We start from the raw sequence: 27,925 nt of genomic DNA on the forward strand, positions 1-27,925 counted from the left end.
CTGCTTCTTAAGACAAAGTCTATCAAAACAATCCATTGGAATGGGGATAGAACACAACCTTGCTTAACTTTTGACTTCAGCTATAACCTCATTTCCTAACTTAACCGCAGCAGTATTACTCTGGTGCATAGCACTAATAACTTTATTGTATTTGTCAGGTATGCAATGCAAGGATAAGACCTTTAATAAGACTTATCTATCAGCTGAATCAAACGCCTGCAAATAGCCTATAAAACTGAGGAATAAGGGTGTTTGATGACTCAAGCACTTGTCAATTATTAATCTAAGAGTGAAAATTTGGTCGACACATCCTCTACCCTCCTTAAAACCGCACTGTTCTTCTTTTAAAACCTGGTCTACAGCATCTCAAAGTCTAATAAGTATCATCATACTAAGACAGTTGCAACCCACAGAAACCGGGCTAATGCCTCTATAATAACCTCAACACTCACTCTTATCACTTTACTTATACAGGAGTTTAATTAGGGTTTCCCTAGAATTGCTAGGTATTTTCCCTCTTTCGAAAATCACATTCATTGTCTTTAATAGCTTATTTATAGCCTCATAACCAACGTGTTTAAGAAATCCATTTACCAAATGATCAGCACCTTGATCCTCACTTATTTATCATTTCAGTACTGCCACTGATTCTTTCTTATAAAATAAATCTTCCTTCACATCCAATGTGTCAATATTTTTTTCTATTTTCCTATATATCTTTGTTTATATCTCCTATATATGCAATTATCTTGTATCACGGTTTACGATAACACGATTAATAAGCTGTCTTGAAATCGTGTGAATACCCTGTTAACTCATGGACCATTTTACGACCAAATACTACATTGCTTATGACAAGATTTGTATACCTACAAAATTGTAGTAGTCTGTTACCAATACTGCTTTCTTTTCCTTCACCAAATTTACCTAGGTTTGGACACCATCTATCTCAATTTCTACCAGCCTGAATATTGAAACCCCCTCATAAAAACACCATATTTTGACATAGAACCCTGTCTATTCGTCCTATAATTAAAATGTATGCAAGTCATTACTATCTTCATCAGTCGGTTTTACTTGGGCATATATTGGTATGACTAATGCCCTGTACTTTTTAGAAACAAAGTGAGCGACATGCAATCTCTTTTTAATGACTTCCCAACCTAAACAAGACTTGGCGGCTTCTTTATTCATCATCTGCTGTACTCCCTGCTTATGCAACGTATCCTTCCTGACCGAGAAAATAAATTCTATATAACTGAATTTCATGATTCCTACTCTTGGGATATGAGTTTCTGAAACTCTCAACAAGTCCAGTTCGAAGCATCTGAATTCGCCAGTCAAAATTCTTTTACGATTGTTGTCTTTTAGCATCGTAAGATTCCAAGTTACAATTTTATATTCTTTAAATTATTGGAATTATTATGGCCTCAGGAGAAGCGATGGTTAAATGGAGGCTTTGTGCAATCCTGGGCCTATCTTGGGCACAACATGGTCATTCACACTTGCCGATGCTCTTCTATCGACAAGAGTCGAAATCCTACACAGACAATCTCAAGCCTATTACCCACGACTCATTATATATTCTACCAACAAATATAATGATACTACAAGGATGCAACACTTGATAGATAATTAAGCTAGAAAGAGGTTCTTCAGCCTCAATAAGCCACCCAAAACAAACAAAACTCAAAATAATTATTAATTCATCAAAATTTTGTGCAAATACTGTTACGTTTACTAGTGTATAATTTCGTCGAATGGTGCCACTCCTCGAGGTCATACTGTAGCTCTGTTAGAAGTTATTATTTTGGTTAGAATACCCGTGAAAGATCCACCATGATGTCACTTCGAGGCCACGCAAGCAGGATCTCCCTATTAAGGGAATGAATTTGCAATCAGCTGTTTAGGGATATTCTTGATAATTCGAAAATTGTTGGAATAGAAAAAAACACACATTCAAATTACCAAAGTAACGAAATTATAAATATAATCAGAGTTTGCCAAGGCTGTTTAATTACATTTCACAATATTTTTACAATTATTAAAACATATACTATACAACAAACGTAAGGATACCCAAATCCCTTATTTTAACAAAAAGGGCTAATTCCTTTTAAGTGATAGATTTTCATTTAGAATTGTTCCAAGAAATTTTATAGCTGAGAGCTGCATCTAAATCGTCAATAATTTTTGTCTTGCAACAGGGAAGCACAGGATATTTAGAAACATTTTTACTTCACTCAGTCTAATTGGAATTGGTGTTTATTTCTCTGACGCACTTAAACTTTTTTCTAGAATATGTTTAAATCCTTCCAACCGCTGGCAAAGCGTTACTTTCTTAAGTATTTCGGCAACGTCACTGCAAGAAAACCCAGTTATGTCTATCATTCCAGCTATTTCTAATGCTGGAATAGATCTGTTTTCACTATCTTTATTCAACCACCGGCAGAGTGTGTCCAAAAATCCTTTAAATCGATTGATACCACATCCATTTATCGCATTGCAGCAGAGTCGAGATAGCTCCATAAAATCTGGAATACGAAAATAATCAACAAATTCAGGGCATTCCTTCCCTTTAATTATTAAAAGAGCGAGCTCCTGTATAGCTTTTAGTTTTTGACTACGGCCATCGTAAGGGAAAAAAATACTTTCAAGAACTTGAAGATCTTTTTTTTCGTCATATTTATCAAGTACGTGTTCTGCAATCTCTTCTTTAATACCAATAAATTTGTATTTCTCAACTATATATGCAAATTTTTCTTTGTCCAAAGCTTCGTAATTTGAAACATTTCCTTCTTTATAGTAACCCATGATGGTTTTCATTGTATCGAAATCAACATCAGTTGCCTCAATAAGATTCGTCTGCTTTTCCAGTTTTTCGGACTTAAGCATTTTCTTGAACACCTCACTGATTGCTGCTAAATGAATTTTCTTTGCTTCAACATAGCCATTGTTGCATCGAATTGTCATTACTGGACTTTCCTGTTCATTTAAAACGGCTAAAACCCTCATGAATGCCGATGGTTTGTACATGCTCGAACCTTCCATTTGTTGGTAATTACAAGAAAAATAATGCCTTAAATCTCGAGTTTGATTGGTCAATTATGAATTCAACGCTGAAAATTGAATATTACTGGACTCCCATAGTTATAAACGGCAAATTGGTAATTCAGTCTCATAAATTTTGACTAAATTCAAAAGTACTGCTATAATGAAGCTCGAAATTCACAGTCCATTTGTTCTTGAGGTAAACACCTGTAAATATAACAACAATTTATTCACATATAACAATAAGGGCCCTAATATTACACATAAATGACACTTGTGGAGTATAATAAAAAAAGAAGAAAACATACTACATAAATAAAGTATGTATATAAATGAAATAAATGAAACCTTAAAATTTTTACAAGAGCAGTGTAAACGAAGGAAAAAAATTGAAGACACACAACACAAAAAAAACTACGAACGAAAAAAGGCAGATAAGACAGTTAAACGGAGCAACACGTAGTGGAACGTCATTTAATAACTTAAAAGTTAATTATTGAAATGTTTGGATTATATTTATTGCTGAATAAAACTAAACTAAATTACTATTACTGTAAGATCGGGAACGATAAAGTAGAAATTTAAGATACCGGTAGTAATCGATCTTGATCCGTTCTAAATCACTTTTATTCAGAATACTACTAACAGAGGCATAAAAGAGTAAGGAATTATCACAAAGGCTCAAATAAAATCCGTCTTCAATAACGGTTACTGTTTTCAACAATTTTCAAATAACCTAGCTTAAGATTATTTTTACCATCCTTATGAATTCGACATCGAAGAGAGCAAAGTGGCCTTCAAACTGTACAGGGTTCGTTCCAACTATAATCAGATTATCATGGTTGCAGCGGTAGCTGCAACCTAGTAAACAGCGAACAACAGTCCATAGTAACCAAAAGTTAAAAAACGCGTTTAGAAAAAAACTGCCGAGTGGGAAAAAAATTGCCATTTGACACTGATTCAGGAATAGTAACTATTATTTCCGTTCGTATTAAAAATAAAAGTTTACGGTGAAAAGAAATTTATGGTAATTTCGAAAAAAAGCCTGAAACCCCTCGAAAATGGCGTCAGATCGAAATGAAAAGTATACCATTGGAATCAGCAGTAACCAAAAGTTAAAAAACGTTTTTAGAAAAAACTGCCTAGTGGAAAAAATTGTCATTTGACAAAGAAAAAGATCAAAATTGACAGATAAAAATGAAAAGTATACCAGTGGAATCAGCATAGTCAAAAACCTAAACCAGGGAAATTACAGTCCCGCACCCTGAACAACAAGGAAAATCACTTTATTGCATGGGTAGTACTGATCCTTCTCCATTTTTTTTCTCCAGGCTTAGCGATTTACCAGAAAATCATATAGATATGTTTAATGGCTCATTTAAATGCTATTTTTTATATCTATGTGCTTTTTATAAATTAAATCATCTGCAAGTGCCATATGGCACTGAAAATGGTACTTTTTGCCATTTCTCAAGGGATGGGGCTAGCAGGCTACAAAAACATTGTAGATAGATGTTTAATAGCTCTTATGAAAGCCATTTTTTATATATACGTTTTCTTTATAAATTCCACCACCTACAAATGCCAAATGACACTAAAAATGGCGCTATTGATGTCGTCTCAAGTGGAAAAGCTAGGGGCTAGTGGGCCTCCAGAACGTCTTAGAGAGATGTTTAAAAGCTGGTTTGAAAGCTATTTCTCATATCTACGTGCTTTTAATCAGTTTTGCCATCCGTAAGTTCCATATAGCACTAAAACAGCACTTTTGGGGCCATGTCTCAAGTAGGAAAGCTGGGGCTAGTGGGCTGCCAGTACTTTTTAGAGTGATGTTTAATGGCTCATTTGAAAGCTATTGCTCATACCTGCGTGATGTTTATCAATTCTACCATCCGTAAGTGTGATATAGCACTAAAAACAATACCTATGATGTCACTTCTTAAGCAGAAAATCTTGGAAGTATAAAACGAAATTACTATTGTAATAATTATGGTCCAAAACCCGTAACTGGAGGGTTTGCAAGAACACCTCTCGTATGTTCCTCCAATCCCCCTTAATAAGCTACGCAATTAAGGTACAAGCAATAATATATCAAATCATTTTATTAGAGACGTGGTTCTGTTGGTAAAGCATTCGACTTCGAAATAGATTGCATTGCGTTCGTTTCCTGCTTTTTTTTTTTTTTTCATTTATGGTTTTCTCCCTTCTATTAGATCATTTTCAGATAATCTCGCTGTTTTTGTAAATGGGATACACTCATTTTTAAAGCATATCCCAGGAAGGTAGGCCTATTTGGTCAAGCATTTTGATTCAAAAGGGGATAGAGGTCATGTTGTTCATGGTTTGCAACGACATTTTGAGTAGATCTCTAAATCCATACCCCAACGAATGGCGTAATTTTGTCAAAATCCTGTGGAAGGGGAGGGGTCAAAATTGGAGCCAATTTTCCAGAATCAAGTGAAAATGACAGAGGAAACTGAATAACTAGCCATATAGTAATAAACGGTTTGTCCAAAGAATTTGGTAGTATGATTGATTCGTGTCGTACAATCAATAGAAAAATATCTGTTCGTAAGATATGTAAATTTCAATTTAATTATTCAATGGAACACGGCAGGATTTACATTAGTCGCCCGTTGACAACAAAATTATTCATCTCAATGATAATCTGAGAGATACTCTTGGCTTTAAACAAGATATAATCAGTGGTAAAAACGCTGGAATTGTCAGTGGGATGAATCGTGATATTTTTGCAGACTATCCACTCGGCTTCGCCTCGGACTCTTGTATATTTCTTTATGCGTCCTTTGTTGAAGCATCGGGAGTTGGTAGTTCAAGTCTTCCCCACCTACGTGTTCTTGAACGAAAAACCACCCAGGAATATATTCATCACTATAATATAAATCATCTTCAATATGTTCCTGTAAACACTTCGTATTTGGAACTCTGCCAGTTAACACTAAAAAGTGAATTAGCTGATCCTCTAGCAAAAACAAAAGGTTTGGCTGTGATTACATATCATTTTCGACCAATTCAAACACAACGAGATGGCTAATAGAAAAAATATATTTGTTTGTCCCAACATTGGTTGCTATGTTATTACTCTCCAGTCACGACAATTGGGTCATGGGATGGACTATTACAAAGGTCATTCGTCAATGTCAGGCTATGGTCTTGGCAGTTGGCTTGCTAAGCTGTTTCGCTCTGCACTACCTCTGGCTAAAAAATATATTGCTCTGATTGCCACAGATTTTGCATCCTCTACACCACATGATTGGGGGCTGGCAAAGATTTTAACGAAAGTGTTTCGCAAAATCCAAGTCCAGCGCGAGATCCCTTGGCGAGCGATTGAAATCACGCCAAAGTAGAAAATGTTTAAAAAGGTTGAGAAACACCTTATTACTCATCAGTCTAAATTAGACTGACAAAATTCACTCATAGCTCATCAAAATAAACTAGTTGCATGAATGATCTTTAAATAAAGACGAAGACCACAATACTTTTCCATTATAAAAAGAAAAAACTTCTGACTGTTTTAATTTTCAATTTTTGTGTTAAAGATTAAGTTTTATTGTAAGTTTAGTTTCATTTATATGGAATAAGACTTTATTAAAAATAATTTTTAACATAAGTTTTATTTCATTTTTATTTCATTTCTCTTAAGGCTTTAACAAATTTTGCTGCCTAAGGTAAATTCCCCATTGTTTCACTTCCTGTCGTTTTTATCCATGATCATGTTGTATGCAAAAAAATGTGCAATTCCAAATATTATTAGATGAGAGCTTGAAACCTCTACAACAGAGTTTTCTGATTGTTTTGTAGTTAAGGAGGGGGGAAGATGACTCAAAGGGTGCACCTTAATGCCAAAATATACTAATTCTCCCTGATGATTCAGACGAATACAGAATTAGTTCTAAGGAAGGAGTTGAAGTCGTGAACATCGAAATTGATGCATAATTCCTCTTGATTTCTGGGAATATTTTTGGTCTACACTGTTATTATGAGCAAAATTTCTTTTGTATAGGAGATGGGCTTCTCTTTTTACCCCTCCCCCCCTCTCGTGGGCACAAAAACTTTGGAGGATGTTCGCTAGATTGGATATCGAGAGTTCTAGGACTTTTTTAAGTCAAAAGTGAGGGGTAACCAACCAGCCCTTGTCCCAGAACTGTTTTTGATATCTGGACTTTTTTAAATGTCCCTTGGGACATTTCATCGACATTTAGAGGTACTGATTTAGCACTTTCTCTGTGACTGTCCAATTTCGTTTGTTGGGAAATTCTGAATGGGGGAGGCAATTATACGGGCGGGGGATTTTCCACGGGAAAGGAACGTTTATCTTGGGGTAACACTCTGCAGGGGGGATTTTCTACGGGAAGGTATTCCAGGGGGATTTTCTGGGGAAGAAATTTTCCGGGGAACACCAGATCCCCTTTAAAAAAGAAAATAATACTATGTTTGTGTATTGGCTGCATTAATATGTCCACTTTTTTCGCCACGAGGCTGTCATCTGAAACGAAGAAAGGTATATATAATACAGTTATGTCTTACTTTGGATAATGGAAAACTAGACAAAAATATTAGAAAAAATAACCGAAACATGTCTTTCAGCTTTCCCATTTTCTTGTAAAATAGACTTCCCGTAAGGTAACACCTTTTGAATAGCTGAGAACCAGTGCTTACCCCCTCCCCCTGACAATACCCCAGACCCACCTCTCCTTGTGAAGAGGGGGGTATTATCTGAGAGGTGTTTTCCGGAGGCATCAATCAAGCATGTTTATCATGTTTATTTTTGGATAATAGTTTCATTCGTACTTTTAGGTAGTTAAATTGTTCAATTGTTTTTAATATTCTAGAGAGTTACCCTTGCTTTATAAACTATACTGCTCCTGTTTCAAGCCTTTTAAGATGATTAATTTTAAAAAAACAAAGTTTTTCCGAGGGAAGTAAAGAGCGAAGTTGAAACTTAAAACGAACAAAAATTATTACTTCATAGCCTATCTAACATATATCAATAAAACTAATGCAAATAAATAAACTGGTGATATTTCCCTATGTGCGTAGAATAACAGAAAACTAGCGCTTTACTGAAAACACAAAACAATATAGGAGTTCTGGTGCGGTAAAAGTAAACCTTTTAAGGAAACTTTTAACAGTATAAAAGTAAAGCATTTTTTGATTGTTGCTTATTTATTTTTCTTTTTTAAATTTATTATTTATTAATTTTAAAAAACAAAGTTTTTCCGAGGGAAGTAAAGACCTAAGTTGAAACATAAAACGAACAAAAATTACTACTTCACAGCCTATCTAACATATATCAATGAAACTAATAAAAATAAATAAACTGGTGATGTTTCCGTATGTTTGGTGAGTTACAGAAAACTAGCGCTTTACTGAAAACACAAAACAATATAGGAGTTCGGGTGCGGTAAAAGTAAACCTTTTAAGGAAACTTTTAACAGTATAAAAGTAAAGTATTTTTTTATTGTTGCTTATTAGTAGTATTGGTACAATCTAAGGTACGGGGGTAATAGGAAATTACTGTGTCAATCTAAAGTACGGGGGTTATAGGAAATTACTATGTCAATCTAAGGTACGGGGGTAATAGGAAATTACTGTGTCAATCTAAGGTACGGGGGTAATAGGAAATTACTGTGTCAATTAATGAGAGAGGGGTAATAGGAAATTACTGTGTCAATTAAAGAGAGAGGGATGATAGGACATTACTGTGTCAATTAAAGAGAGAGGGGTGATAGGAAATTACTGTGTCAATTAAAGGTAGCAGACAGTACCCCTTTTTATATTAATATCTACAGGAGGGCAGGTAGCCAGTGTAGCTATAACAGTTTCAGGAGAGCAGATAGCCAATGTAGCTATAACAGTTTCAAGCGCACAGTCCCACCATATAGCTATAATGATAAGTAGCGCACAGTCCCCGCATATAGCTATAATGATAAGTAGCGGACAGTACACCCGCCAATACAAGCAGACAGTGTAATGACCGGATTCAACTACTTGCATGGGTTTTCGTCTCTCTCACTCTCTGGACCTATGAGTCTGGGCGGATGTTTGCTTATCTCAGTGTCTGTCTTTGTTGGTTTGTATGTCAGAATCTATATATTAATAGGTGTTTTTGTCTCCCTCACTTCCTCTTCTTATGTGTCTGGGCGGATGTTTGCCTATCTCAATGCCTGTCTCTGTTGTTTTGTATGCCAGAATCCTTGTATTTATTTGTGTTTTTTGTCTCCCTCACTTCCTCTGCTTATGTGTCTGGGCGGGTGTTTGCTTATCTCAGTGCCTGTCTCTGTCGGTTTGTATGCCTGAATCAATATGTTTGCATGTGTTTTTGTCTCTCGTACTCTCCTTGCCTATGTATCTGGGCAGATGTTTGCTTATCTCAGTGACTGTCTTTGTTGATTTGTATGTCAGAATCTATATATTTATATGTGTTTTTCTCTCTGTCACTTCCTCTACTTATGTGTCTGGGCGGGTGTTCGCCTATCTCAATGCCTGTGATTGTTCCTTTGTATGTCTGAATCTATATATTTATATGTGTTTTTTTCACTCTCGCTCTCCTTGCCTATGTGTCTGGGTGGATGTTTGTCTATCTCAATGCCTGTGATTGTTTCTTTGTATGTCAGAATCCTTACATTTATATGTGTTTTTGTCTCTCTCACTTCCTCTGCTTATATGTCTGGGTGGATTTTTGCTTATCTCAATGCCTGTCTTTGTCGATTGTATGTCAAAATCTATATATTTATAGGTGTTTTTGTCTCTCTCACTTCCTCTGCTTATGTGTGTGGGTGGATGTTTGCCTATCTCAATGCCTGTCTTTGTCGGGTTGTATGTCAGAATCAATGTCTTTATATGTGTTTTTTTTCTACATCAATTCCTCTGCTTATGTGTTTGGGTGGGCTTTTGCCTATCTCAATGCCTGTCTCTGTCGGTGTTTATGCCTTAATCAAAATATTTTTATGTGTTTTTGTCTCTCTCACTCTCCTTTCCTTTTTGTCTAGGCGGATGGTTGCTTATCTCAGTGACAGTCTTTGTCAATTTTAATGTTATAATCTATATATTTATTGGTATTTTTGTATCTCTCACTTCCTCTACTTATGTATCTGGGCGGTTGTTTGCCTATCTCAATTCCTGTGATTGTTCCTTTGTATGTCTGAATCTATATATTTATATGTGTTTTTGTCACTCTCGCTCTCCTTGCCTATGTGTATATGCGGATGTTTGTCTATCTCAATGATGGTGATTGTTGATTTGTATGTCAGAATCCTTACATTTACATGTGCTTTTGTCTCTCTCACTTCCTCTGCTTATGTGTCTGGGCGGGTGTTTGCTTATCTGAGTGCCTGTCTCTGTCAGTTTGTATGCCTGAATCCATATATTTATATGTGTTTTTGTCTCTGTCACTCTCCTTGCCTATGTGTCTGGGCGGATGTTTGCCTATCTCAATGCCTGTGATTGTTGCTTTGTATGTCAGAATCCTTACATTTATATGTGTTTTTGTCTCTGTCACTTCCTCTGCTTATGTGTCTGGGCGGGTGTTTGCTTATCTTAGTACCTGTCTCTGTCGGTTTGTATGCCAGAATCCTTAAATTTATATGTGTTTTTGTCTCCCTCACTTCCTCTGCGTATGTGTCTGGGCTGATGTTTGCCTATCTCAATGCCTGTCTTTCTTGCTTTGTAAGTCAGAATCCTTACATTTATATGTGTTTTTGTCTCTCTCACTTCCTCTGCTTATGTGTCTGGGCGGATGTTTGCCTATCTCAGTGCCTGTCTTTGTCGGTTCTTATGTCAGAATCAATATATTTGCATGTGTTTCTGTCTCTCTCACTCTCGCTGCTTATGTGACTGGGTGGATGTTTGCTTATGTCAATGCCTGTCTTTGTCGATTTGTATGTCAGAATCTATATATTTATATGTGTTTTTGTCTCTTTCACTTCCTCTACTTGTCTGGGCGGGTGTTTGCCTCTCTCAATGCCTGTGATTGTTCCTTTGTATGTCTGAATCTATATATTTATATGTGTTTTTGACACTCTCGCTCTCCTTGCCTTCGTGTCTGGGTGGATGTTCGTCTATCTCAATGCCTGTGATTGTTGCTTTGTATGTCAGAATCCTTACATTTAAATGTGTTTTTGTCTCTCTCACTTCCTATGCGTATGTCTCTGGGCGGGTGTTTGCGTATCTCAGTGCCTGTCTCTGTCGGTTTGTATGCCTGAATCCATATATTTATCTGTTTTTGTCTCTCTCACTCTCCTTGCCTAGGTGTCTGGGCTGGATGTTTGCCTATCTCAATGCCTGTGATTGTTGCTTTGTATGTCAGAATCCTCACATTTATGTGTTTTTGTCTCTCTCACTTCCTCTGCTTATGTGTCTGGGCAGGTGTTTGCCTATCTCAATGCCTGTCTTTGTTGGTTTGTGTGTCAGAATCCTTACATTTATATGTGTTTTTGTCTCCCTCACTTCCTTTTTTTATGTGCCTGGGTGGGTGTTTGCCTATCTCAATGCCTGTCTCTGTTCGGTTTGTATGTCTGAATCAATATATTTGCATGTGTTTTTGTCTCTCTCACTCTCCTTGCCTATGTGTCTGGGTGGATGTTTGCTTATCTCAGTGACTGTCTTTTGTCAATTTGTATGTCAGAATCTATAAATTTATATGTGTTTTTGTCTCTTTCACTTCCTCTGCTTATGTGTCTGGGTGGGTGTTTGCTTATCTAGGTACCTGTCTCTGTCGGTTTGTATACCTGAATCCTTACATTTATACGTGTTTTTGTCTCTCTCACTTCCTCTGCTTATGTGTCTGGGCGGATGTTTGCCTATCTCAATGCCTAATTAATTTTTTTTATAATTTGTGTATTGTGTATGCAAGAGGTGAATTTAAGAAAGAGTTTGCTACTTACTTACAATTTTTTCATATTGATAAATCCGACAACGGCTGATGATAAAGAATTTATTCATTCTAATAGATAGATTTATTCAATGTTATCTGACGTAGCCGACAAATGATATCGATAACGAATTTTAATAAAAAATTTGTTCAATTTGATACTTAAATTATGTCAGTGTTATCAAACGTATCTGTCAAAAGATATTGATAAAGAATTTACTCACTCTAATACTTAGATTCCGTCAAAGCTATCCCATGTATCTGTCAATAGATTTTGATAGAGAATTTATTCATTCTTATACTTAGATTTTCTCTATGTTAACCTATCTATCCGACATATGATTTTTGAAAATTCCTTTTCTTACATCTCCGATGTTTTAATAGACATTATAAACGTTTGATATGCTGGCTTACTCTAAAAATAATGAACACATAACAATGTAATGCATAACATATTTATAATGAAATAATGTCATATAGAATATTAATACAAAGAATATAGTGTTATTATACATTATTAAGATCAATGAACAACTTTGGTCATTTTGAATCTGCTCCATAAAATGGTTCACCATTTATTCTCTTGATGCTATAGCTGTAGTCTTCTCTTAATTCTTAATCAGTAGAATATTCATTATTCCATTTTGAGTCATAAACTATTCTTACAGGTATGTCATCGACAGGCTCAATATTCTTTTTGGCTTTGGTATTACTTGGTTGATTGACTGTTTGATCAATGGTAGTAACGTGTGCTGGTACTTTGTTTTTCATCGATTCATCTTTATATTCCTTAGTGATATTTCCTGCCAATACCTTTTTTATTTTTCTGGCACCTTCACTGTGTATTATCACACTATTTTTACACAGGTAACAGTTCCGCCACGTAGACAAGATATGGTTTATGATATTATTAGAAGAGTATGCCTTTATTTTCCCCTTTACTTTCATTTGAATACTAATACCTGAAACCTGATAACATGGTTTAACACTGGGTAACATGTTACAAGAAGCACTAGCAAGGAGATACCCTTCTTCATGAACTATTATTTTTATGTTGACATTCTCTTTGAGTGCAATCATCTCCGGAGATCTCAACGTCGCATATCCACCATCATAAGAGTTGAATTTTTTTGGTACTGCAAAGAAATTGAATTCCATACTGTCATGACAATGCACGCATACGTTTCCGATGGTGCTACCACTTGTACTTATTTCATAGTTTAAATACTTCTCCTTGTCAGCATTCAATGCTACAATAACACTATCATGCGAACATACTTTCTTAGTTGATGGTATTAATGGATTCGATCTACGACCATGTTGTATAACCGTCGGTCTGTTTGTAATGACCACTAGAGTCGATTCACCCCTTCTTATCTTCTTAATGGGTAGGGCGAGCTCTGGAAAATCCTAAAAAAAAGTTTGAGAACCATCAGTCCTCATCAATAGTGTGCACAAGAATAAGTTTTTTTAAAATTTAAATTGAAAGTGTCGTTCTATTTTTCTGATATGATTTAGAGATGTAAAAAAAAGTTAAAAAAACTGTAAGAAAAAAAAATTAAAAAAAAATTTAAGAAAAAAAAGTTAAAAAAAACAGTCAGAAAAAAAAACAAAAAAACAATTGTCAGAATTAAAAAAAAAACAGAAAAAAAAAAAAAAACTGGTCACTACAAACATTATTTTTCTCTTTAGTAAAAGTCGCAAAATACATATCTATATCACTCCCATTTTGAAGTTGGAAAATATTAAATGAGAATTTCTTATGTTTTAAGTGTGTTTTATGACATTCTAAGAGATGTAAAAAAAAAGTTGAAAAAAAGTTAAAAAAGTTAAAAAAAAAAATTGGTCACTACAAACATTATTTTTCTAATAGTAAAAGTTTCCACACACATATCTATATCATTCCCATTTTGAAGTTGGAAAATATTAAATATGAAATTTTTGTGTTTTAAGTGTGTTTCATAACATTCTAAGAGATGTAAAAAAAAGTTAAAAAAAGTTATATATAAAAAAATGTGGGGGGGAGGTTGGAGGGGGGGGAGGTTGGAGGGAGAGAGGGGGTTGGAGGGAGGGGTTGGAGGGAGGGGGGTGGACGATTGTGGCACTTTGGGCCGATGGGGAACGAATGTGGGGAACTTTGGGCCGGAATAAAAAAATAGGTATGATTTACCTCATGTGCTATGCTCGCAAGCCATTTAAATGCAGTGTTTACATAATTTTTTTCATGTTTTGATATTGCTCTTTACCGACCTCTGGAGATCCAGGTTCAAAAAATATTTAACAATCTGTTAACTATAATAGGGTCTGTATAAACTTTAGTAGAATGAATTTCTTTACCCACTAAGAATATAAAAGAATAACTTACTTTTTGCGTGTAGCTTTCGTCAGTATTCCTTTTATTTGAATGCATCATTATATTTCAAAAGCCAATTCTGAACTGAGAAGATAACAAATTGTCAGAGTTTTTATATCCGTGTTCAAGGTTAAACATAAGTCAACCACACCTAACAATTAAAGGTAGCAGACAGATAGGAAATAGTAGAAAGGGGTCATGAGCTCGTGACCCCACACCATATATGGGCATAGAACCACGTGGTTTATGGTTTTTGTCAGTGAGAATGAAAAAACAGGAACTTTGTCACATCTATGTCTGTTTTCTTGGATGGTTATGTGTGTTGGTCGATTTATTTGATGTTTTTCATGGATGGTTATGGATGATTTATGGTTTTTGTCAGTGAGAATGAAAAAACAGTATTTTTCTCACTTGAAAAACAGGAATTTTGTCACTAATTTGAAAAACAGGAACTTTCTCACATTTATGTCTGTTTTTATGGTTTTTGTCAGTGGTCAATTTATTTGACCACTGTGTGTAAGTTTTTTTGTGTGTGTAAGTTTTTTTGTGTGTTTAAGTTTTTGTGTGTGTGTAAGATTTTTTGTGTGTTTGTAAGTTTTTGTGTGTGTGTGTAAGTTTTTGTGTGTGTGTGTGTGTAAGTGTTTTTGTGTGTGTTAGTTTTTGTGTGTGTTAGTTTTTATGTGTGTGTAAGTTTGTGTGTGTGTGTGTAAGTTTTTGTGTTTGTTAGTTTGTGTTTGTGTGTGTGAGTTTAAGTGATTGTGTGTGTTTCATTTTTTGTGTGTGTGTGTTTTTGTGTGTTTTTAATTTTTTTTGTGTGTGTGTTTTTTTTTGTGTGTGTGTGTAATTTTGTTTGTGTGTAAGTTTTGTGTGTGTGTTTGTTAGTTTTTGTTTGTGTGTAAGTTTTTGTGTGTTTGTTATTTTTTGTTTGTTTGTAAGTTTTTGTTTGTGTGTGTTTTTTTTTTGTGTGTGTGTGTAAGTTTTTGTGTGTGTGTAAGTTTTTTTTGTGTGTGTAAGTTTTTTGTGTGTGTGTGTGTAAGTTTTTTGTGTGTGTGTAAGTTTTGTGTGTGTGTAAGTTTTTGTGTAAATTTTTGTGTGTGTGTAAGTTTTTGTGTGTGTTTTTAAGTTTTTGTGTTTGTGTAAGTTTGTGTGTATGTAAGTTTTTGTGTGTGTGTAAGTTTTTGTGTGTGTGTGTAAGTTTTGTGTGTGTGTGTGTGTGTGTGTGTAAGTTTTTGTGTGTGTGTGTGTTAGGTTTTGTGTGTGTGTAAGTTTTTATGTGTGTGTAAGTTTTTTTGTGTGTATGTGTAAGTTTTTGTGTGTGTCTGTGTAAGATTTTGTGTGTGTGTGTAAGTTTATGTGTGTGTAAGTTTTTATGTTTTTGTTATCTTTTGTGTGCGTTTGATTTTTTTTTTTTTTTTTTAGTTTTCGTGTGTGTTTATGTTTTTGTGTGTGTGTAAGTTTTTGTGTGTGTGTAAGTTTTTGTGTGTGTGTAAGTTTTTGTGTGTGTGTGTAAGTTTTTTTTGTGTGTAAATTTTTGTGTGTGTGTAAGTTTTTGTTTGTGTGTGTACTTTTATGTGTATATGTAAGTTTTTTTTTGTGTGTAATATTTTGTGTGAGTGTAATTTTTTTTTGTTTTTTTAATTTTTTTTGTGTGTTTAAGTTTTTGTGTGTGTAATTTTTTGTGTTTGTATGTAATTTTATGTGTGTGTGTAAGTTTTTTTGTGTGTGTAAGTTTTTGTGTACGTGTAAGTTTTTGTGTGTGTTTAAGTTTGTGTGTGTGTGTAAGTTTTTTTGTGTGTGTAAGTTTGTGTGTGTGTGTGTAAGTTTTTGTGTATGTGTGAGTTTTTTTTGTGTGTGCCCATATCAATTCTATTTTCCTAAAATAATATAAAATTTTCGTGTGTGTGTCTGTTTGTAATAAGTTTTTGTGTGTGTGTGTAAGTTTTTGTGTGTGTTTAAGTTTTTGTGTGTGTAAGTTTTTTTGTGTGTGTAAGTTTTTTTTGCGTTTTTTATTTTTTTTGTGTTTGTAAGTTTTTTTTGTGTTTTTAATTTTTTTTTTTTTTTTATGTTTTTTTTTTTTTTTTAGTTTTTGTTTGTGTTTAAGTTTTTGTGTGTGTGTTAGTTTTTGTGTGTGTAAGTTTTTGTGTGTATGTAAGTTTTTTTGTGTGTGTGTAAGTTTTTGTGTGTGTGTGTAAGTTTTTTTGTGTGTGTGTAAGTTTTTGTGTGTGTGTGAAAGTTTTTGTGTGAGTGTAAGTTTTTGTGTGTGTGTATGATTAGGTTAGGTTAGGTTAAGTTAGGTTAGGCTAGGTTAGCCTATGTACGCGCGCGTACGTAGGCTAACCTAGCCTAACCTAACTTAACCTAACTTAACTTAATATAACCTAACCTAATCTAATCATACACCTAACTTTTTGCCTGTCTCTCACCTAACCTAAGCTAACCTAAGTGAAGCGTACATAGGCTAACCTAACCTAACTTAACCTAACCTAATCTAAACTAACTTAATCTAGCCTAACCTAACCTAACCATACTCGCCAGAAAAGGTTAGGTTAACTTATCATGAGCGCTTATGATAAGTTAACCTAACCTAACCTAACTTAAACATATAGAAATGTTTCTATTTATTTATTAATATTTATTTAGAGCTAACCTAACCTATTGTTTTGGAGGTTAGATGAACGAGTTTGAACGATTGTCTTTAATAATAGAACGAGTCACTCATTTTCTAATTTGAAAATTTGAGGGGTAAATCCTTAAGACAAAGGAGCTCAAATTTATTTTAAAATTAGAACAGAACTTTAAATTTTTCATCTCTTTGAGAAAAAACCAGAACTGAAGTGGAACCTTTTTATTCTCTTGGAAAAATTAGAAGAGAACTTTGAATTTTTATGTCTTTGAGAAATTAAGAACTGAAGTGGAAGCTTTTTTCATTTTCATTGGTAAAATTCAGAATTGAGCTAACTTTTTTATCTTCTTTAAGAAAATTCAGAAGAAAACTTGAACATTTTGCACTTCTTCGAGAAAACTCAGAATTAAAGTGATGCCCCTTATCTTCATGTCGAATATTCAAAATCAATGTATAACTTTTTCTATCTTCTATGAAAAATTTGGAACAGAACTTTAAATTTTTCATCTCTTTGCAAAAAATCGGAACTGAATTTAAGAAAATTAGAATTAAAGTAAAATTTTTTATCTTTACTGGAAAATAATCACAATCATAGTATAACTTTTCCTATCTTCTACAGAAAAATTTAGAACTGAATTTTAAATTTTTTATGTCTTTGAGAAATTATGAACTGAAATGGAAGGTTTTTTCATTTTCATTGGTAAAATTCAGAATTGAGCTAACTTTTTTCTCTTCTTTAAGAAAATTCAGAAGAGAGCTTGAACATTTTGCACTTCTTCGAGAAACCTCTGAATTAAAGTGGAGTTCCTTATCTTCATGTTGAATATTCACAATCAATGTATAACTTCTTCTATCTTCTATGAAAAATTTGGAACAGAACTTTAAATTTTTCATCTCTTTGAGAAAAATCAGAACTGAATGTAAGAAAAATTATAAATAAAGTGAAACTTTTGATCATCATGGAAAATAATCACAATCATAGTATTACTTTTTCTATCTTTCATCTAAAAATTTAGAATAGAACTTTAAATTTCTTTATTTCATTGTGAAACTTAGAACTGAAGTGGAAGATTTTTGTTTTCTCTGGAGAAATTAGAATTGAAGTGTGTTCTTTGGTAAAGTTCAGAAGAGAACTTGAACTTTTCTTCACTTCGTTGAGAAAATTTTAAATTGAACTGGAACTTTTTATCTTCCGTGAAAATATTCACAAGTATGGTATTACTTTTTCTATCTTCCACCGAAAAATTTAGAATTGAACTTTAAATTTCTTTATGTCCTTGTGAAATGAAGAACTGAAGTGGAAGATTTTTATTTTCTATGGTTAAATTAGAATTGAATTGTGTTCTTTAGTAAAATTCAGAAGAGAACTTGAACTTTTCTTCACTTTATTGAGAAAATTTTAAATTGAACTAGAACTTTTCATCTTCTGGGAAAATATTCACAAGTATGGTATTACTTTTTCTATCTTCCACTGAAAAATTTAGAATTGAACTTTAAATTTCTTTATGTCTTTGTGAAATAAAGAACTGAAGTGGTAGTTTTTTATTTTCTCTGGAGAAATTAGAATTGAATTGTGTTCTTTGGTAAAATTCCGAAGAGAACTTGAACTTTTTTATCTTCTGTGAAAAATTTGGAACGGTATTTTAAATTTTTCATCTCTTCGAGAAAATATTCACAGGTATGGTATTACTTTTTCTATCTTCCACCGAAAAATTTAGAATTGAACTTTAAATTTCTTTATGTCTGTGTGAAATATAGAACTGAAGTGGAAGATTTTTATTTTCTTTGGAGAAATTAGAATTGAATTGTGTTCTTTGGTAAAATTCAGAAGAGAACTTGAATATTCACGATCAAAGTATAACTTTTCCAATCTTCTATGAAAAATTTGGAACAGAACTTTAAATTTTTTTCATCTCTATGTGAAAAGTCGGAACTGAATTTAAGAAAATTTAGAATTAAAGTGAAACTTTTTATCTTCATGGAAAATAATCACAATCATAATATAACTTTTCCTATCTTCTACGGAAAAATTTTGAATAGAACTTTAAATTTTTTATGTCTTGTTGAACTTAAAACTGAAGTGGAAGCTTTTTATTTTCTCTGGAGAAATTAGAATTGAATTGTGTTCGTTGGTAAAATTCAGAAGAGAACTTGAACTTTTCTATCTTCTATGAAAAATTTGGAAGTATTTAAAATTTTTCATCTCTTTGAGAAAAATCTGAACTGAAGTGGCAAATTTTTATATTATTTTAGAAAATAGAATTGATCAATAACTTATTTCATTTTCATTAAGAAAATTCAGAATCGAAATTGAACTTTTCTTCTTCCGGGAAAATATTTGGAACAGAACTTTAAATTTTTCATCTCTTTGAAAATGGTCGGAACTGAATTTAAGAAAATTTAGAATAAAAAAGAAACTTTTTATCTTCATAGAAAATAATTACAATCATGGTATAACTTTTCCTATCTTCTACGGAAAAATTTAGAATTGAACTTTAATTTTTTTATGTCTTGGTGAACTTAAAACTGACGTGGAAGCTTTTTTTTTCTCTGGTGAAATTAGAATTGAATTGTGTTCTTTGGTAAAATTCAGAAGAGAACTTGAACTTTTCTATCCTTTAAGAAATATTTGGAACAGTATTGAAAAATTTTTCATCTCTTTGAGAAAAATCTGAACTGAAGTAGACACTTTATATTATTTGGAAAAATAGAATTGATCAATAACTTATTTCATTTTCATTAAGAAAATTCAGAATCGAAGTTGAACTTTTCTTCTTCCGGGAAAATTTTTTGAACAGAACTTTAAATTTTTTCATCTCTTTGAGAAAAGTCGGAATTGAATTTAAGAAAATTTAGAATTAAAGTGAAACTTTTTATCTTTATGGAAAATAATCTGTGGAAGGTTTTTATTTTCTCTGGAGAAATTAGAATTGAAATGTGTTCTTTGGTAAAATTCAGAAGAGAACTTGAACTTTTCTATCTTCTATGAAAAATTTGGATCAGTATTTAAAAATTTTTCATCTCTTTGAGAAAAATATGATCTGAAGGGGAAACTTTTTATATTATTTTGTGAAAATAGAATTGATCAATAACTTATTTCATTTTCATTGAGAAAATTCAGAATCAAGTTGAACTTTTCTTTTTCGGGAAAATATTTGGAACAGAACTTTAAATTTTTTCATGTCTTTGAGAAAGGTCGGAATTCAATTTAAGAAAATTTAAAATGAAAGTGAAACTTTTTATCTTCATGGAAAATAATCGCGATCATAGTATAACTTTTCCTATCTTATACGGAAAAATTTAGAAGTGAACTTTAAATTTTTAATGTCTTGGTGAACTTAAAACTGAAGTGGAAGCTTTTTATTTTCTCTGGAGAAATTAGAATTGAATTATATTCTTTGGTAAAATTCAGAAGAGAACTTGAACTTTTCAATCTTCTATGAAAAATTTAGAACAGTATTTTAAATTTTTTCATCTGTTTGAGAAAAATCTGAATTGAAGTGGAAAATTTTATATTATTTTAGGAAAATAGAATTGATATGGGCACACATACAAAAACTCACACACACACAAAAACTTACACACACACAAAAACTTACACACACAAAAAAACTTACACACACACAAAAACTTACACACACACAAAACTTACACGCACACACAAAAATACACAGACACAAAAACTTACACACACACATAAACTTACACACACGCACAAAAATTTACACACACACACAAAAACTTACACACACACACACAAACTTACACACACACACAAAAACTTACACACACACAAAAACTTATAAACACATAAAAACTTACACACACACGAAAACTTACACACACATAAAAACTTACACACACACAAAAACTTACACACACACAAAAAATTACACACACACAAAAAAACTTACAAACATACATAAAAACTTACACACACACAAAAAAAAAAACAAACACAAAAAAACAAAAACAAAAACAAAAAAAAACACACACAAAAAAAAATACACACACACAAAAAAACTAACACACACAAAAAAACTTACATACACAAAAAAACCTTACACACACACAAAACTTACAAACACAAAAAAAACTTACACAAAAACATAAACTTACTCACAAACAAAAACTTACACACACACAAAAACTTACACACACACAAAAAATAAAAAAAACACAAAAACTTAAACAAAAAAAAAAACTAAAACACAAACAAAAAATTAAAAAAACACAAAAAAATACACTAACACAAAAAATTACACACACACAAAAACTTACACAAACACAAAAAATTACATACACACACAAAAACTTACACACACAAAAAATTAAACAAACAAAAAAAATAAAAATAAAAAAAAAAAATTACACGCACACAAAATATTAAACACAAAAAAAAACTTACACATACACATAAAATTACACACACACACAAAATCTTACACAGACACACACAAAAACTTACACACAAACAAAAAAATTACACACACACACAAAAACTTACACAAAAACACAAAAAATAAAAAAAAAACAAAAAAATACACACAAAAAAACTTACACACACACAAAATATTACACACACAAAAAAAAATTACACGCACACAAAAGCTTACAAACACACAAAAACTTACACACACATAAACTTACACACACGCACAAAATCTTACACACAAACACACAAAAAATTACACATACACAAACAAAAAATTAAAAACACATAAAAACTTACACACACACACAAAAAATTACACACACACACACAAAAAGTTACACACACACACACACAAAAAAAACTTACACACACACACAAAAAAAAACAAACAAACAAAAAAAATAACAGACATACAAACATACAAACACACAAAAACTTAAACACACAAAAAAACTTACACAAAAACTTACACACACACAAAAGAACTTACACACACACAAAACTTACATACACACAAAAAACTTACACACACACACACAAAAACTTACAAACAGACAAAAACTTACACACACACAAAAACTTACACACACAAAAAAAACTTACACACACACAAAAAAACTTACACACACACAAAAAATTACACACACACAACAAATTAAACAAAAGCACAAAATTAAAAATCAAAAAAAAAATACACACACAAAAACATACACACACACAAAAAAACTTACACACACACAAAAACTTACACACACAAACAAACTCACACACACAAAAACTAACACACACACAAAGACTTACACGCACACACACACACACAAACTTACACACACAAAAACTTACACACACACACAGAAACTTACACACAAAAACAAAATTAAACAAACAAAATAATACACACACACAACAACTAAAACATACACACAAAGAAACTAAAACACAAAAAAACAATAATACAAACACACACAAACAAATACACACACACAGAAGAATAAACAAAAGTAAAATAATACACACACAAAAAAACTAAAAAAAACATAAAAACATACACACACACAAAAACTAAAAAAAAAAAAACAAATTACAAACACACAAAAACATACACACACACAAAAAAAACTAACAAAATCAAAAAAACATACACACACACAAAAAAAGAAACAAACAAAAAAATTTACACACACACAAAAAAAAATACACACACACAAAAAAAACTAAAAAAATCACATAAAATTACACACACACAAAAAAAAACTTACACACACACAAAAACTTACACACACCCAAAAAAATACACACACACAAAAACTTACACACACAAAAAAAACTTACATACTCACAAAAAACTTACACACACAAAAAAAACTTACATACTCACAAAAAACTTACACACACAAAAAACTTACATACACACACAAAACTTACACACACACACAAAAACTTACACACACACACACACAAAACTTACACGCATACACAAAACATTCCACACACATACACAAACAAGAACTTACACACGCACAAAAACTTACACACAAACAAAAACTTACACACACACAAAAAAAATTACACACACACATAAACTTACACACACAAACAGAAACTTACACTCACACACACAAAAACTTACACACACACAAAAACTTACAAACACATAAAAATTTACACAAAACTTACACACACACAAAAAAGGGGAAAGGGGAGGGGAGGGGGAGGAGGAAAGGGGGAGGAGGGGAGGGGAGGGGAAGGTTAGGAGGGGGAGGAGAGGGAGGGAGGGGGAGGAGAGGAAGGGAGAGGGAAGGGGGCTTTGGGGGCCAAGGGGGGAGCCTTTTGGGCCTGGGGGGTCCTTTGGGGGTCTGGGGGACCTTTGGGGGTCTGGGGGGCCGGGTGGGAGCCCGGGGAACCTTTGAGGACTGGGGGGCTTCCCTCGGGGTTGGGGTGGGGTATGAGGACCCTTCGGGGTTGGGGTGGGGTTAGAGGACTCTTTGGGGTTGTGGTAGGGGACCTCACAACACTGTGCAAATGGAACTTGAGTATTATAACGACCACACTCAAAACCTCTTCTAAAACCTTTTCTAAAATCATCTTTTAAAATGTCTCTAACTGTTTCGCCGAAATAATTCCCTAAAACGGTTTCGCCCAAATAATCCCTAAGCGTAACTTCAGCGTATTCCTTTTGTTTTTGGCATCTCTGCGCTGACGCATTTCAAATTTCTAGGAAACCCTTTCCTACGTTAATCTCTTCATCTCATAAATTTCCTAGCTACACTATTAAGGTTTCGTTAGAATATCAATTTATCTCTCCGACTTAAAGCTCAGTGAAGCCGTAGTTAAAAATAGAATTTCTATCTCTTTAGACTCCCGCATAATTCCAAGATAACAAGTGATGTCATTTCTAATTCCTGACAGTAAAGATCAATGAAGCCCTATTTAAAAATAGAATATTAATTTTTCTCTCTGACCTAAAGAACGTTTATCCCTCAGGCCTAAAGATTAAAGAAACCATAATGTTTCTTAATTCCCCCTTCGTGAATCAATAATTGCCCCGCCGATTATGTAAATCAAGTTCTCAGGTTAGGTTCGCCTAAAGATCAAAGAAACCAAAATGTTTCTTAATTCCCCCTTCGTGAATCAATAATTTCCCCGCCGATTATGTAAATCAAGTTCTCAGGTTAGGTTCGCCTAAAGATCAAAGAAACCATAATGTTTCTTAATTCCCCCTTCGTGAATCAATAATTTCCCGTCCGATTATGTAAATCAAGTTCTCAGGTTAGGTTTGCCTAAAGACATAAAACAGTCATAAATTGCTGTTGACATCCATAAATGTGAGAAATTTCCTCTTTTTTTATTCTCACTGACAAAAACCATAAGCCACGTGGTCCTGTCACGAGCTCATGAGGCCTAGACATAAATTGATGTTGTCATCCATAAATGTGAGAAAAGTTCTGTTTTTTCATTCTCACTGACAAAAACCATAAAACAGGAACATAAATTGCTGTTGACATCCATAAATGTGAGAAAGTTCCTGTTTTTTCATTCTCACTGACAAAAACCATAAAACAGACATAAATTACTGTTAACATCCATAAATGTGAGAAAGTTCCTGTTTTTTCATTCTCACTGACAAAAACCATAAAACAGACAGGAATTGATGTTGACATCAATGAAAAACATCAAATAAATTGACCACTGACAAAACCATAAAAACAGACATAAATGTGAGAAAGTTCCTGTTTTTCAAATTAGTGACAAAATTCCTGTTTTTCAAGTGAGAAAAATACTGTTTTTTCATTCTCACTGACAAAAACCATAAATCATCCATAACCATCCATGAAAAACATCAAATAAATCGACCAACACACATAAACATCCAAGAAAACAGACATAAATGTGAGAAAGCTCCTGTTTTTTCATTCTCACTGACAAAAACCATAAACCACGTGGTTCTGTGCCCATATATGGTGTGGGGTCACGAGCTCATGACCCCTTTCTACTAGAAATTACTATAGTAGAAAGGAAACGAATCACTACCATGAAAACATTGCGGACTTTGAACAGAGATCAGCACGAATTTTCATGGTAGTTTAATCCGGTTATTGTACTGTCCGCTACTTATCATTATAGCTATATGCGGGGACTGTGCGCTACTTATCATTATAGCTATATGGTGGGACTGTGCGCTTGAAACTGTTATAGCTACATTGGCTATCTGCTCTCCTGAAACTGTTATAGCTACACTGGCTACCTGCCCTCCTGTAGATATTAATATAAAAAGGGGTACTGTCTGCTACCTTTAATTGACACAGTAATGTCCTATCACCCCTCTCTCTTTAATTGACACAGTAATGTCCTATCATCCCTTTCTCTTTAATTTACTCAGTAATTTCCTATTACCCCCCTCTCTTTAATTGACACAGTAATTTCCTAGTACCCTCGTACCTTAGATTGACACAGTAATTTCCTATTACCCCCATACCTTAGATTGACACAGTAATTTCCTATTACCCCCGTACCTTAGATTGTACCAATACTACTCTTATTTATTTTTCCTTTAATTTGGCATCACTTCTGCACAATGACCTCAGTTCAGTGATTGGCTGTCGTTTTGGATCTGAAAAGGACATTTCATGATTGTTTTGTAGACAATTCCGAACTGAAGGAATCTTATTAGTGTTAGAACTACAGACCCGCTTTAGAATTTGTATCACAACTTAAAATTCAAAGAGACAAATAACTGGATTTCTGATGCTTATTATATATTTATCGTTTTAAAATTCTTCTTAAACAATGCTGACGAAAAACCTACTGTTATTGATATTAAATTATTATGAATGTAATTCTTATTGAAATACACCTGTTTTGTTATAATTTTTGTGTCAATAGTTTTTCCATTGTCAGACGAAAAGACCCCTGTTATTGGCATTAAATTACTATGAAGGTAATTTTTATTGAAATACACCTTTTTGTTATAATTTTTGTGTCAATAATCCCTCCATTGTCATAAATGGTGGCCGGCGTTTACCCCCCCCCCTCCCGGTGATTACCCCCTGGAAAATACCCCCGCGAAAAATACCCCCCGCGGAAAATACCCCCTTCCCCCGTGGAGACATGGCTAATTGTAGAAAAAGAAAAGCCAAGACAGATAGTCTAAGCAATTGAAACGCAAATGTTTAAATGGCTGGGGCACGGGTAAATGGCGGGAGTAAGCATGACTCTCTTATTGGACATATGCTCGTTAGTAGAAGAAGGGGCGCCAGCCCGACCGGATTACCATATATGGGCATTGACCTACTCTCGGGGGTGACGCAATACGCTCAGTGAATACAACCAGGAGAAGATCACTGACCTCCAGTGAGCTAGAATAAGAACAGTACACGATCACAGCCAAACACAGAGCCAGAAATACTAACGGGAGTGTGACGCAAATAATATTCCTGAAATTTCAGCAATGAATTTACGTAACTGTTATAAAAACCTTATATGCCCCGAGGGCATAATGTACAACACTTGCCCCCGGGCTCTAGGGTGTTGTGTTTATCCTGGAGTTTTTGTTATCTGATCTTTTGACTTGTTTTTACCAAATACCTATCCAAAAATTTGATCAGATGGATTTGGGGTAAAGAGGACAGGGAGAGGGCTAGATGCCTTACGGTCCCTTCTGACTCTTAAAAAGGGAAGTAGAACTTCAATTTCCAATCGAATGAGCTACTTCCGTAGTTCATACGACTATTCCTTCCATAGAAACCTTATTAGGTCCCGGGGCATAATTTGCAATACTTACCCCTGGATTCTTGGGGATTGTTTAAACCCCTGAGTTTTTATTATATGATCTTTGGTCTATTTTGGACAAAATTAATATCTAAAAATTCGATCTGACGCTTTTGGGAAAAAGAGGGTTGGTGGGAGGGGGTTACTTGTCATCGGATAACTTTTGACTCTCTGAAAGAGAACTAAAACTCACAATTTCTAGTTATTTGAGTCCCTTCCGAAGATTATACGATCACCTCTTCCATAAGAACCTTACATGCCCCCAGGGCATAAGTTAAAACTCTTTCCCCAGAATCTGGGGGGCTATGTTGACACCGACTTTTTGCCATCTAATTGTTGGACTATTTCAAACAAAATGGCTATCTCGAAATGTTTGATCAGATACATTTGGAAAAAGAGGGTGTGTGTGTGGTGGGGGGGGGTGTAGATGCTCTCCGATCACTTTTGATGCCTCTTATAAAAGTAACTAGAACTTTCAATTTCAAATAAAATGAGCCACCTTTGACGTTTATACGAAAACCTACATATAAGCTTATATGCGCCCGAGGCATCACTTACAACACCTGCCCCCAGAGTAAGTGTTGTAAGTGCCCCGTACTCTTGTTTGTAGTAATTTTTGTTCAGTTTAAGCTTGGTTTGCATAGTCAATTTAAGTTTTACTCGTTCTAAGATTTATTTATTCTTTCATATTAGTACTTGTTGTTTGTTTGTTTGCTATACTGTGTATTAAATTTCTGTTCGTGTTTGTTTTTTCAACTAGAACTTTCAATTCCTAATCAAATGAGCCCCCAGGCTCTGGGGGGCTGTGTTGACCCCGAAATTTTTGTTATTTGATCTTTAAACTATTTTGACCAAATTGACTATCTAAAAATTTTGATCGGATACGTTTGGGGAAAAAAGAGCCTGGGGGGCTAGTTGCCCAACGATCACTATTGAATCTTGAAAAGGGCACTAGATATTCCGATTTATAATCAAATGAGCCCCCTCAGAAGTTTATACCACCATTTCTTCTATAAGAACTTTATATTCCTTCGGGGCATAATTTACTAAACTCGCCCCCGAGTTCTGGGGAGCTGTATTATCCCTGGAGTTTTTGCTATATGATCATTGGTTTATTTTGAAAAAAAAGGTGATGTAAATCAAATCTCATCAGACACATATAGGGAAAATGGAATGGGGGGGGGTCTAGTTGACATCGGACCACTTTCGACTCTAAAAAAGGGAATTAAAACTTTAAATTTTTAATCATTTGAATCCCCTTTGAAGTTTATACGACCACCTCTTCCATAATAACCTTATATTCCC

General features: G+C 33.8%; 1 protein-coding gene across 2 annotated transcripts in view; it reads right to left on the reverse strand.

Annotated features, from left to right (window-relative positions):
* Positions 1-2,099: 2,099 nt before the first annotated feature.
* Positions 2,100-27,925, reverse strand: part of LOC148954200 (uncharacterized) — a 195,267-nt gene continuing 169,441 nt past the window's right edge. For both annotated transcript variants that reach the window (XM_089086980.1, XM_089086979.1), the window contains exon 2: positions 2,100-3,258. In XM_089086980.1, the coding sequence (XP_088943106.1) occupies positions 2,266-3,051 (786 nt within the window). In that variant the 5' untranslated portion in view covers positions 3,052-3,258 and the 3' untranslated portion in view covers positions 2,100-2,265. The remainder of the gene's footprint in view (positions 3,259-27,925) is intronic.

Source organism: Artemia sp. Qi Xiang Cuo, chromosome 3 (genome assembly GCF_049724085.1).
Source record: "Artemia sp. Qi Xiang Cuo chromosome 3, ASM4972408v1, whole genome shotgun sequence".
NCBI lineage: Eukaryota > Metazoa > Arthropoda > Branchiopoda > Anostraca > Artemiidae > Artemia > Artemia sp. Qi Xiang Cuo.